The 12812-nt window shown below is 46.6% G+C and overlaps 1 protein-coding gene across 1 annotated transcript in view; it reads right to left on the bottom strand.

Annotated features, from left to right (window-relative positions):
* The window catches only part of LOC144770286 (TBC1 domain family member 24-like), a 151708-nt gene that overhangs the window by 82850 nt on the left and 56046 nt on the right, over positions 1 to 12812 (bottom strand). Inside the window, exon 2 of the mRNA XM_078654682.1 lies at positions 10787 to 11822. Coding sequence (XP_078510808.1) covers positions 10787 to 11822 — 1036 coding nt within the window. The remainder of the gene's footprint in view (positions 1 to 10786; positions 11823 to 12812) is intronic.

Here is a 12812-nt window from a genome sequence, read left to right as displayed (position 1 = left end):
GCAGATCTGATGCAGCGGCACACCGGCAAACAGGACAGTTGAAGACGACATCGCCCTGGTAGAATGGATCCTCACTGAAGACTGTAGAGGCTTGCCTGCCTGTTGATGGCAGAAAGCAATGGCCGAGGAAAACCCCACGAGCAATTGTAGGTTTGGGAACTGGACGCCCTAGTGGAAACGTCCATAAGCTATGAAGATGGCAAATGTCAGCAGCTGCATAAATCCATCTAGCTATGGTGTGTTTAGACACTGCTTGTCCTTGCCGTATATTTCCATAGGCAATAAACAGTTGATCGGATTTGAGAATGACAGAGGTCCTTTGCAAATAGAATTTTAAAACAACTTCTGATGTCAAGGGCAAGTAATGCCCTCTCCGCAGGGGATTGCGGATTAGGAAAAACTTCTCTAAAATAACTGGTTCATTCAGGTGAAAATCCGAAGGGACCTTAGGCATAAACCTTGGGTTTGTACGTAGCACCACAGAATTGGGCGTGAATTGTAAGAAAGGTGAATTGACAGTGAGAGCTAGAACATCACAGACTGTTCTAGATGAAGTTAATGCTAGCAAAGAGAAAAAACGTTGCATGTTAGGAATTTGAAATACATCCTGAAAATTGGCTCAAATGGGTGGCGCATGAGCTGCGCTAATACTACATTAAAATGCCATGATGGAGGCGGACGACGTACAGGAGGAAACATTCTGAGTAGTCCCTTAAAGAACTGTTGCATTCTTGAAGAATAAAGAGAGATGGACCCATCCTGACGTTACCTTGAAACGGCTGCCAAAAAGACCTTCAACGTTGTATGAGATAAGCCTGATCTTGCCAGGTGCAAGAAAAAAGGTAATATCTGGTCCGGCATTGCAAGAAATGGGTGAACCCCAGCAGATTAACACCAAATGCAGATTATTTTTTTTTTGATTTTTTTAAAAGACTGTGGACCAGATGTAGGTAGCCAAATACCGGTCGGTAACGGCCGAAATTCGGTAATTTCGGCCGTTACCGACCGGTATTTGGACATTGAGATGTAGCTCGCCCAAATTTTACAGAATCAGAAAAATTTCCGATTCGGTAGATTACTGGCACGGTAAATAATCCGAATCGGTAATATTACCGAATCGGTAAAATGACCGATTCGGAAAATATACCGAGTCGGTAAATGTTCCGATTCGGTAAAATTACCGATTCGGAAAATATACCGAGTCGGTAAATGTTCCGAATCGGTAAAATTAACGAATCGGAAATTAAGAAATGGAAAAAACAACACCATCGAGATGTAGGTGAGCCATAATTTACCGAATTTCACCAAAATTCGGTATTTATGAATCGGTATTTAACATGGATTGTAAGCAGGTGGTAATCAGGTGCAGCCTATAAAAAAGGGCCGCAAAATGCAACACTGGAACCAGAATGGCGGCTTTCTACGTCATAGCAAGACGGCTAAGGCTACAGGCAGCAGGTGAGAGGGAATGGAGAAGGGAGGAGCAGGTCTACAGGCAGAGGATTACACTCTTCCAATTGACAGAGCCAGAGATACTGCAAAGATACAGACTGCACCCCCAAACCATCATGGACCTGATCAGGGACCTGCACCCACTCCTGGACCACCCAAGACCAAGGGCCCACGCCATCCCACCCCATGTGCAGGTGCTCTGTAGCATATACCTGCTTGCATCTGGGAGTTACCAGAGTGTTGTTGCTGTGGTAGGTGGGGTGTCCCAGAGCTGCCTGTCGCGTTTATTCAGAAAGTTCCTGGATGCCATGATGCAAAGAATGGAGCATTACATCCACTTCCCAGACACTGATGCGGACTTGCTCAGGATCAAGACTGACTTTTACCTCATGGCAAATTTCCCACACGTGATTGGCTGCATTGATGGGACCCACATCCCCATTTGCCCCCCAGCTGCCACTGAGCACATATACAGGAACAGGAAGTCCTCACACACAATCAATGTACAAGCAATCTGTGATGCCAAGTACATTATCACCGATATAGTGGCCAGATACCCAGGAAGCACCCACGATTCATACATATTCCAAAATAGTGGGATCTATACCCGCCTGACAGCGGGTGAATTCGGGGAAGGATACCTGCTAGGTAAATAAATGGGTGACACTCCCTTGATAGATGAAGCAGACGTATGTCAATGTGTGCCTCTGAGTAATGTATCTTTTTTCTTTCACATTAGGGGATAGTGCATATGCACTCCGTTCCTTCATCCTGACACCCTACCTCAACCCCACAACCCCCAGCCAGAGACGTTACAATGTGGCACATAAATCCACCCGCAACATCATTGAGCGCACCTTTGGGCTCCTGAAGAGCCGGTTCCGCTGCCTCCACAAATGTGGGGGGCACGGCAGTACTCACCTGTAACATGCTGTAAGATAATTGCTACCTGTGCAATGTTGCACAACCTCGCAACTAAGAGGGGCACAGAGGTGGAATTGGAGGACTATGAAGACCATGACGATGAGCAGGCACTACCAGCAGCCAACACAGTAGGAGTACCAACACCCACAGACGGGAGACAGAGACGGGCAGAAATCACACACAACTACTTCTGAGTAAGTATAGAGACAAAGCACGTGTTGTACTTCAATGCACGTAGTTTATTTTGCACTACGTTGAAATGACATAAGCCACAAAGCCACAAAACACACATACTAGTGTACCTTGCACTACTGTGTGGACGGGGGTTACCTCACCCTCACATGTCCAACTGCATATGGCAGACTCACTGCTTGCGCCCATGAACAGCCACGCGTGATGCCTGAGGTTGGATAAGTTCTGAGTCTGATGTGCCAGCGCCGGCACTCTGGCGTCTGCTGCTCCTCCTTACTTCAGGGACAGGGGTGCTGCTCCTGCTACTAGGGGTATCTGTGTCCCCGACAACTTCTGCTCCTGTGGTGGCTGACTGGTTTGTCAGCAGCACTTCAAGTGCTGTAGTGACTCTCCCGATCCCCCGGGAGAGATCAGTACAGCAGTGCACCAGCTCCTCCTGCATCGCAACTGAACGGCGACACATCAGTGAAGTCGCAGTTGCAAGTTGGCGCATTCCCCTTGTCTGCTGGTGCGTACGATGGCTCTCCCTGCACCTTTGTGCACGGTCCTCTCGTAGTTCCTCACAGAGTGTCATCACACACTGAGACCTGTCCCTGACTCCATCTGCCATGTCCCTCATGCTGTCTGCCATTGATGCTATTCCCTTGTTCATGTCAGTGAAATTGGTGTTCAAAAGGCGCATTTGTCTGTGAACTGCACTTATTCCTTATGCCTGCAGGCGCTGCACCTTGACCATTGTGGTCTCAAGGCCTTGGAAGACATCCGCATCACGGCCACTGACGTTTGACTCCCGGGCCCTACGACGTCTTGTCCCACCGGATTGCCTGAGAGGAGTGGATGTATGACATGGTGCACTTCCTGCCATTGGCTGTATTGACTCCTCACACTCCCTTTCCTCATCGGAGGATGTTTGTAGGATCCTTTGCGGGGGGCCCTCATGCCTCACGGGCCTGCAGATGTCTGACACCTCTGTGTCTGTTGGTGTGTGTGGTTGTTGTGACTCATCTTGTGGTGAGTCAAGGAGCACTGGAGATGCTTCAAGGTGCATGTTGTTGTCTGCCTCTGGTGTGTCAGCTGCTTGTGTGCAGGGTGCTGTAGGTCTTGCTGTGCTGGGCCCTGCAACCCTGCCTTCTTGCTCACTCCGATCCCTTTGGGGATGTGTCTTCTCCCTCACCTGCAGTGACTTGTGTGATGTCTCCCCTGTGGACAGATATGGACAGTGTCTTAGTGGTGCTTTCACCGTGTAAATCACTATTAAATCACATTATTATTTCACTATTTCCTGCTCCTCCCATGTCTCTGATTTTATTGTGTGGCATGCCTGACAAAATTTCACGTAGACTGCTCATATGGCTATTCTCATGACTACCACTCCCATAATGCATTGCAGGTGAATACTGAAGTCAGTACTGGATTTCCTCAACTCATAGCCACATTGGGGGAGGGACACAGGCAGGGGGTGTGGGATGATGGACATGTCCCTTACCTTTCTTAGCTGCAGCTCGGGCTGAGCTGTCTGCATCACCAATCCCCACAACGCACTCTGGCTCCAGTGTGGACTCCACAAGCTCTTCCAGGTCCGTGAGAGCAGGTGCCCTGTTCTTCCCTCCTCCTGTAGCATTGGCCTCCTTACTTCTTGCAGCCAATTTTTTCTTGGTAACGATCCTTAGATCGTACCATCGCTTCTTGAGATCGTCTACTTCCCTGGTGGTCACTCCTATAGCGTGTACTTTGGTCTGGATCCCCAGCCAGGTGTTCCTCTTGACAGCCTCTGGTACCTGCAGGGACTGCTTCCCAAAGATTTTGGGGTAGTGCTTGACGACCTCCTCCACCAGCACCTGAAGTTCACAGTGCTAAACTTCATCTTCCTCTTCCTCTCTGCACCTTCCCTCTGAGAGTCTTGGGGATCCATTTCTATGTCCTGCAGGGCTCTGCTTCACACCAGCCTGTCTCTGTGTAACTGCTCTCCTGTGTGATCAGGTACACTGCACCTGCATGGGTGTGACCACTTCCTGGTTGTGGGGTGGGGTGGATGCACAGGATTGGTCTACTGCTCTGTTGGTTGGCTGAGGGGCAGGGTGGAGGCACGTGATTGGTTGTAACATCAACTGCCTGATATTTTGTATCCCCGACTCGGTATTTACCGAATCGGTATTTACCGATTCGGTAAATACCGAATCGGTAGATTCAATGCATTCCTATGGGCCTCCGGGCCCATAGGATTGCATGTGAATTACCGAATCGGTATTTGCCGTATCGGTAAATACCGGTTCGGTAAATACCGAGTCTGGGGTTCCGAATTTTACCGATTCGGTATTTTTTACCGATTTTTGACCTACATCTCATTTCCCTTTTCTAAAATACCGATTCGGTAAAAATCGGTATTTTACAGTCGGTAAAAATGAGTTACCTACATCTGGCCCTGTATGTCTTTATTTTAGTAGGTGCTCTCGCGTAAGCCAGTACCTCCTTACAATCCACCGAGATAGTCAGATGAGCTAATTCAAGGTGCTCAGGCGCCAAGCTGCTAATTTTAGAGAAGCCGGATCGGATGGCAAAGTTGACCATTCTGAATGGAGAGGAGATTTGGAATTGGTCGAAACTGTATTGGATCGTACTCTGAGAGGAGAAGAAGTTTGGTGAACCAGTATTGGCGAGGCCACCTGTGGGCGATGAGAATCAAACGACACGGCTCTTTCTTCATCTTACATCTTCAGTATCGGAGGAAAGGCGTTAGCATATATTTGAGACCAGTTTATCGAAAAACGCCTTCCCCTGCGAGTCCCTGTGGGGATGCCAGCTTGCAAAGAAACAGGCACTAGCTGTTTTTTTATTATTATTTTTTTTGTCGCAAAGAGGTACAGATCGGGATGACCCCACTGCTGGAAGATTCGATCCGCCGTTGGCTGACGCAGTTCCTATTCGTGGTTGGACACCTATTGACCTGCTGAGGGTGTCCGCCAGCACATTAGCAACTCCCGGCACATGAACAGCCAAGAGTTTGATCCTGTGCCATATTGCCCAAGCCCATATCTCTTGGGCTTTCTGAGATAGAAGAACCAACCTCATTCTTCCCTGTTTGTTTGAGTAAGGTATACATGAAGTATTGTCTGTGCAAACCAATACTGTGGCCCCTTGAATGATAACACGAAAAGATTTGAGGGCTAAGAAGATGGCACCTAGCTCTAGCCAATTGATGTTCCAAGCCTTTTGTTGAGGGTTCCATTCCCTGCTGACCTTCAGCCCTTGAAGATATGCTCCCCAACCCTCGAAGGGATGCGTCTGTGGTGATTGTGTAATTTGGCGTTTCTTGAAGGAATAACGCACACCCCTTCTACAAATTTCTTTCTTGGACCCACCAAACAAAAAGGCCTCTTGCATCCGAGGATTGATTGAATGAGATCTTCGAAGGAACTGGAGACCTGCAACCAACGTAGAAGAACCACCAAGTGGGAGATGCAGGCCAGTCGTTCGTGTGAGACAAACACCGTTGCTAGGTTTGTATTGATTGATGCTCCGAGAAACGTTGATATCGGAGCTAGTACTAGTTGGGACTTGTCATGATTTATTGAAAATCAGGTTTTGAAACAGTGACTGACAAGTCTGGGTGTGCTGGACTGCTTGTAAATAAGAGCGAGCTCTTATTATACAGTTGTCTCAGCAATGATAAATAAGTATGCCTTGCAGACGTAGATAGGCTGCCACTGGTGCCAGGATGTACGTAAAGACACGTGAAACTGACCTAAATCCAAGAGGTAGGACTTCAATTGAATAAGTTCTGTACCTATTGTAAAGCGTAGCCACTTCCTAACTTAGGAAGGATTGGCACATGAAAATAGACATCCTGGAGGTTGAGAGTAGTTATAAAGTCGTTCTGGCATAAGAACTTTAGGATTTTGTTGAGGGACAACATTTGTAAAGTTTGCGCAAAGATCTAAAATCATGCGCTACTTTCCTCATTTGCTTGTTGATGAGGAACTGAGAGTAAACCCTAACGCTGTTGGAGATTCGGAACCACTCCGACGGTCCCTGTTTGTATCCATATAGACACTTGTGCAAATGACACCCGTAGATGAGAAGGAGGAGGTCCCTTTGGAGGTGTAGATAGAGGGAAATTTGACACATTCTAAAGTGTGCCCTTGGGCATGACGTTTAAAAACCCAACGGTCCTCTGTCACCTTTGACCAATTGGTGTAAAAGTGAGATATTAGATCTCTGACGTTTTTGGAGGGAATAAAGGTGTGTTCCCGGTAATCCATTGTTTCTTAGAAGAGTTGCCTCGGCTGTACGATGATTGTCTATGTAGGACCTGTTGGTACTGTGCCTATGTGACTGCGTTTGATTTGTGTAATGCAGTTGGTTCTGATTGTAGGAGCCAATACTGGATGGAACTCCCTTGAAACAAAGGACGTGGTGCTACGTCCTCAGCACCACGAAAAGGCTGCGATTCTATATCCCGAAGGTGCGGGCAGAATCTGTGTCCTTTAAGATGGTCTGCAGTGCCTCATCAACATGCTGACCAGAAGGGATCCTCAATCAAAAGAACAAGTGAAGTATTGAAGTCTGAACCTCCTTGCGAAAGACGTAGCATTGAAGCAAAATTGTCTTTCCCAGACTGCCCCTATAGCGAGCTGTGGAAAACCTGTACACGCAATGTCCGCTTCACAGTGTATCATTTCTGATGCACTTCTCTCTCTCTCTCACTCCTGCAGGATCTTCAAAGCGTGAGGCTTGGAGGATTCTGGAATAAGTGCTACTGGCACCAACATGTCAGAGCACATCTGGCGGCATACCTGCCCAACTGGCTTGCAAGATAATCGCTGTGCCGCCTGAGTAATGGCTGAGTCAGGGTAGGCTGAATAGTGGGGAGCTTCACATTTCTTGTCGAGGCGTGGAAAACAAACCACCGGCACAGAGTGTGGCCTCTGCAAGAGTCTAACACCTTCTTGCTAAATAAAGTCTATGATAGGAACTGAACGAACTTGTTTCTGTGGTTTCCCCAGGACGAGGGGAAAAGGGAAAAACGATTCGCCGCTCTCTTCATAAGGAGGGGAAAACCTCCAATATTCACCAGAGGTGAATGCAATAGAGCCCCAGTTTTTAGAAGAAGATATAAAGGCAGGAGTAAAAAGCCATCACGCCATCACGTGGATGTAGCAGAAAGCTGCAGTCGACGAGATAAATCGTCTACCCAAAACACATTGTGCATAAAAGTCAACAGTGTGTGAAACCAACTGTCGACGGGCTCAACCGTCGACGAATCCAACAGTTGACAGGGTCATCCGTCATCGAAGCCAACTGGCGTCGAAGCTGAATGTTGACGAAGCTCACCGACTACGGAGCTCACCGTCTACAGAGCTCATCGTCTACAGAGCTCATCGTCTACAGAGCTCACCATCTACGGAGCTCACCGTCTACAGAGCTCACCGTCGACAGAGCTCACCGTCTACAGAGCTCACCGTCCACAGAGCTCACCGTCCAGAGCTCAGCGTCTACGGAGCTCAGCGTCTACAGAGCTCAGCGTCTACGGAGCTCAGCGTCTACGGAGCTCAGCGTCTACGGAGCTCAGCGTCTACGGAGCTCAGCGTCTACGGAGCTCAGCGTCTACGGAGCTCACCGTCTACGGAGCTCACTGTCTACAGAGCTCACCATCTACGGAGCTCACTGTCGACAAGCCTACCGTCGACGAGCCTACCGTTGACGAGGCCAACTGCTACGAGCCTGTAGTCGACAAGAGGGCACTGTCCTCACTGTCGTCGACGCATGCCTGGAGGCGTAGTCGTTGCAGAGCAACAGTGACGGCAAAGATTGTTGTCAGAGGGTACATAGACCGTATCGTCAACAAGCTGGCACATTTTCACGTAGAAAAGTGCGCAGAGTGAGTCTAGACACCTGAGAGTAAATCTCGATGTTACTTCAGCTGGTGAAGTAGAGGAGAAGCATCACTTAAAACCTTAATGTGCAGGACAAACAAAAAAAATTCTCCCACATCAGAAGGGGGGTACAGTCTAAGCACAAGAACAACCCCTTCTCCTCTTACCATCTTCATGAGGGTTCACAGGAAAAGGTCACAGCTTCCTACAAGTGACACAGGGTCTGAACGTAGACTTCATGTAAGAAGACATTACAAAACTGTGATATTAAGAAGAAAAATTTGAAGAAAATTACAGAAAATTGAAGAAAACTGAGCAGAGCTCAGGGAGACTCCCTTCACACGACGTGCGGTAGAAAATCTGAGGTGCTGAGCTCTGAGGAGAAGGTTCTAGAGGGTTGCTGGCGCCTGATTGGCTGTGGTTTGGACCAACATAATGACAATGATAGGCTGCAAATGGTTTTTTCCTTTTACATGCATTCCTATGTAGAAATATGTGTAGGCTTTTTAGGCCTTTTTTCTATTACATATTTCAGGTTTTATGTTGTTACATATATATATTTATAGTATATTATTGCTATTTTATTTACCGTGGGACTCCCACTCCGACGACGGGGGATATTCAAGCATGTGAATCTATGAAAGACACCCTAATACTGGAGAAACACAATGAGGGAGAAATACAAGAAATCCATGGTTTTGCTGGATTTAGAGTTACTTAAACAAATTTAAACATGGAAACATCTTAGCTTTGAGGGTACAGAGAATTTGCTCTCCAGCTACCTTTGCACTATATTAAGATCTATGCATAATTTTGTGAACTAACTTATATGCAACTGTTTCAATCAGAAAGTGTGTAAGTATGATCAATGGTATGACTGTTACTTATAAGAAATGTCTGTAGATTGTATGATGGTAATATAAACAAAACATGTTTATGTAATATTCCTCAGCAATTGATGCATTAACCAGCTTCCAATCATCTTTTCCATGCGGAACCTCTGTTGCCAGATGCTGGATGTCTTTTTGTCCTCTCTTGCGCAAGTGTACATCCTACTGCTGCTGCAATGCATTCTGTGTTCCTGCTGCTCTGTCTGCTATCCAAGAACAACTGTTAGTTGTTGCTGCTGGCAGGTTTGCTGGTCGTGCTACAAATGCTATGATTACCATGCTGACATAGGGCATTATTATGAATTTGGCGGTGCCGAACCGCCCCTCTCCTACACCACCAACCCTATCTGAGCACCGCCTGTTAGATTTGAACTTTTTTTGTCACTGGAAGGCTGTCCCATGACACTGCCTATAAAAAAAACACTGCAATGGGAACGCCATTCCTGCAGGGCTTGGACTATCAAGTCCATGCCCTGCATCACCTAGGGGTGCATGCCCACAGGGTGGCATAACATATGCCCCCCTGCATGTATCCCCAGGTATACAATCTTGTATAGGCTCCCTACATTTTCCCACCCTATGAACAGAGCTCCAGTTGAGAATCTTTAGTAAGATCTTATAATGGGACCACAGATGGAGTCCTGTGCTTTGCTAAAGCCGAGGTGCACTTCCCTGTGTAACCAATTCATGTCATGGTGTGTGTATCTAAATTGCAAACCTGCCTTCAGACCCATCATGTGGTGCTGTACGTGTGGAAATGCACCATCTTCTCACTTTTTAAGCAAAAGTTTGGAGTGATTTTTGCACTGATATTTGTCCCTGCACCCACATGCGTGGTCTGGTTCCCGGTGCACATAGCCATGGCTGTAACGCACAGAGACCTTACACTGCCGCACACAGAGGAAAAAAATTAGAGGGAACATTGATCATGACCCTGCTGTCATGCCAGTGACAGCAGCGTTGTGTTTGGCTTAGGGGAGCCTGTGTGCTTCCTACATCTGGGAGTCAGGCAGAGAAGCAGAGGAGAGATGACAAACAAGAAACGGTGGCCATGCAGAGGTGTTATATTTTTTTACACCTCCTGCTGCACCACCCTGTTCCATACCAGCTGCCACTGATGTGAATGGAAGAGCTTTTTGTTGATTATCAAAGATACATGCTTTATCATTAAGAGTGCTGGCTCGTCGAGGCAGTTCATTTGCAGTGTGTGTGTCTATCTATATGTTAATTGCCTTTATAAGGCAGAGACAGATAGAGCTATACATTTCTTACCTCAGTTTGATAACAATAGGAAGTGATGTAGCTCTATAGACTATATATATCCACTAATGGGCTCACACTCTGATAGCCATGAAGACATTGATATCCCTTTCAGGGCAAGCAAAAACACAGCTCTGTTGGCTTCTCACCTCTACTTGTGACAGACAGACACACGGGTAGCATAACATTCCTTACCTGCGTTCAGTTATTGAAATCCCCCTTTGGGAAAGGGCCTTCCTGTTCGCCATCTGCAGGAGCCAGATTTCCTTGTGTGAGAACAGCCGGATGCGGAAGGCCTTTTCCAGAAGTTTATCCACAGTAATGTGCTGTGCAATGCTTTGGACAAAATTCTGCAAGTCCTGCTTGACATCGGTGATCTCTGTTTCTCTTTCGGTGGAGAAATACCTGTATTGTTTTAGCAAGGCCAGGGCTACACGGTACAGCACTTTGGAACCCTCCAGTAGGTAGCAATCAAATACCCTGATGGCATACTCAAATGGAAGGTCCCCAAAGATCCACATTACCCATTCAGAGTAGACTTCAAAGAAGTTTTCTGATGTGGTAGCAATTAGCCTGTGGCCGGCCTGGCAATGCTTCTTGGCTAAATCACCAAAAGTCATACAGGAGGCCTCATAGGCCAGGAGGCTTTGGTCAATGTAGCATTTTTGAGTGTCCACGCATGTAGTCAGACGACAGACCTGCTCAAAGCACTCTGGTTCACCTGAGCTGTAGTGGAGCAGCAAAGCCACTACCACTGGCAGGATTGGACTATACGTGATGTCAGGGAATTGGTTGCCGATGCAGATAAGGATCTTTCGGAGGGCAGTCACACCTTCCGCATTAAGACAGTATGTAGGCATCAAGATATCATCCATGAAGTCTGGCAAGGGGTGAAAATGTGCGCTCCTCTTGCTGAACAATTTTTCTGATATGTCCTGATAGACAGAGGCATCTGGGGTGACAAGTCGGCAGTTGATGGACCGGATAATCTGACTGTAGGCACGAGCTCTCATGTTGTGGCTATGAGCAAAATTTCCATCCCTGGCCATTTTCTTCAGCTCTTTGAGGTTATGGGGCAGTTCGTTTCCATGCTGTCCCTGGTCTGTACTGAAGTCAGGCATTTTATTCCAATCTACAAACTGTCCACATTCCACCTCCGAAGTTGCATCGATCTGCCATATTTCTGTCTCTGGAGTAATCAGGAGTGGGATGTCAGGAGAATGGCTCATGTCTGGCAAATGAGAAGAACAGATGGATTGTTACTGGATGCACCCAATATTGACAACCTTGAAGAAAGAATGGGAAGAGTTAAACAGGATTTTGTCTACAGCTTCATCCAAGGGACTGAAAAGGAGATGCTGATGTTGCCAGGTTCCAGCATCTCAGGCCCCCCAATTGAGAATAAATGGCAGCATGGGATGAAGTGAACCTGGTTATACTACAGCATGCAAGAGCCATCGGGATATGACTGGATTCCACCAGTTTAGGTTTAATACTTTCCAGAAATGGAGTCCATGCCTGAACCAGTTTTATTGTAAACATTACGTAAATAAAGTATTCACATTGTAGAGATAGGAGTGTGATTCCACATTGTCTCTTTTGCAGCGTTGTCTGCCTTGTTGACGATTTTGTTTCACTTTTACTTTTTGCATTTATTTTTACTGTGGTTGTGTAAGGCATTCACTCATGTATGCCACATTGCACCAGCAATTGCAGTAATAGTAGCATGATTTAAGTGTGTGTTACACAGCAATAATGAAAAGAGAAACAAATGCGGCAGCATAGCAGAGAACATGACAAAGAGAATTGCGCTTCATGCACTGCAATCTTAACACTTTATTTACTTGAATAATTACAATAAAATCTGAATCTATCACTAATAAAAGTAATGGTATTCCAGGAAAAAACCCATAAAAAATGCTCCAGTGGCGTCGATGCGTGCGGCCAACATTTCCCGGTATCACATTACTTTTATTAGTGATATCCCCTTCACTTGGTAAACAGCCTTTATGATGCTGCCGTTAGTTATCACGCAATACAATTATTACCATTCATCCTTAACAATTTATAAGTCTTTACCTCCCAAAATGTTACCACCTATATACCTTTACCACTATTTTTAGGATTTAGGGGGATTAAGGGGATTCAGTGGGAAGGGTATTTTTAGGATTTAGAATGGGTAGGGGTATTTGAGTGGAAAGGGTATTTTTAGACTTTAGGG

This window comes from Lissotriton helveticus, chromosome 7 (genome assembly GCF_964261635.1).
Source record: "Lissotriton helveticus chromosome 7, aLisHel1.1, whole genome shotgun sequence".
Taxonomy (NCBI): Eukaryota; Metazoa; Chordata; class Amphibia; order Caudata; family Salamandridae; genus Lissotriton; species Lissotriton helveticus.
The sequence above is the reverse complement of the archived record's forward strand: the minus strand, read 5'-3'. Positions and strand labels throughout refer to the sequence as shown.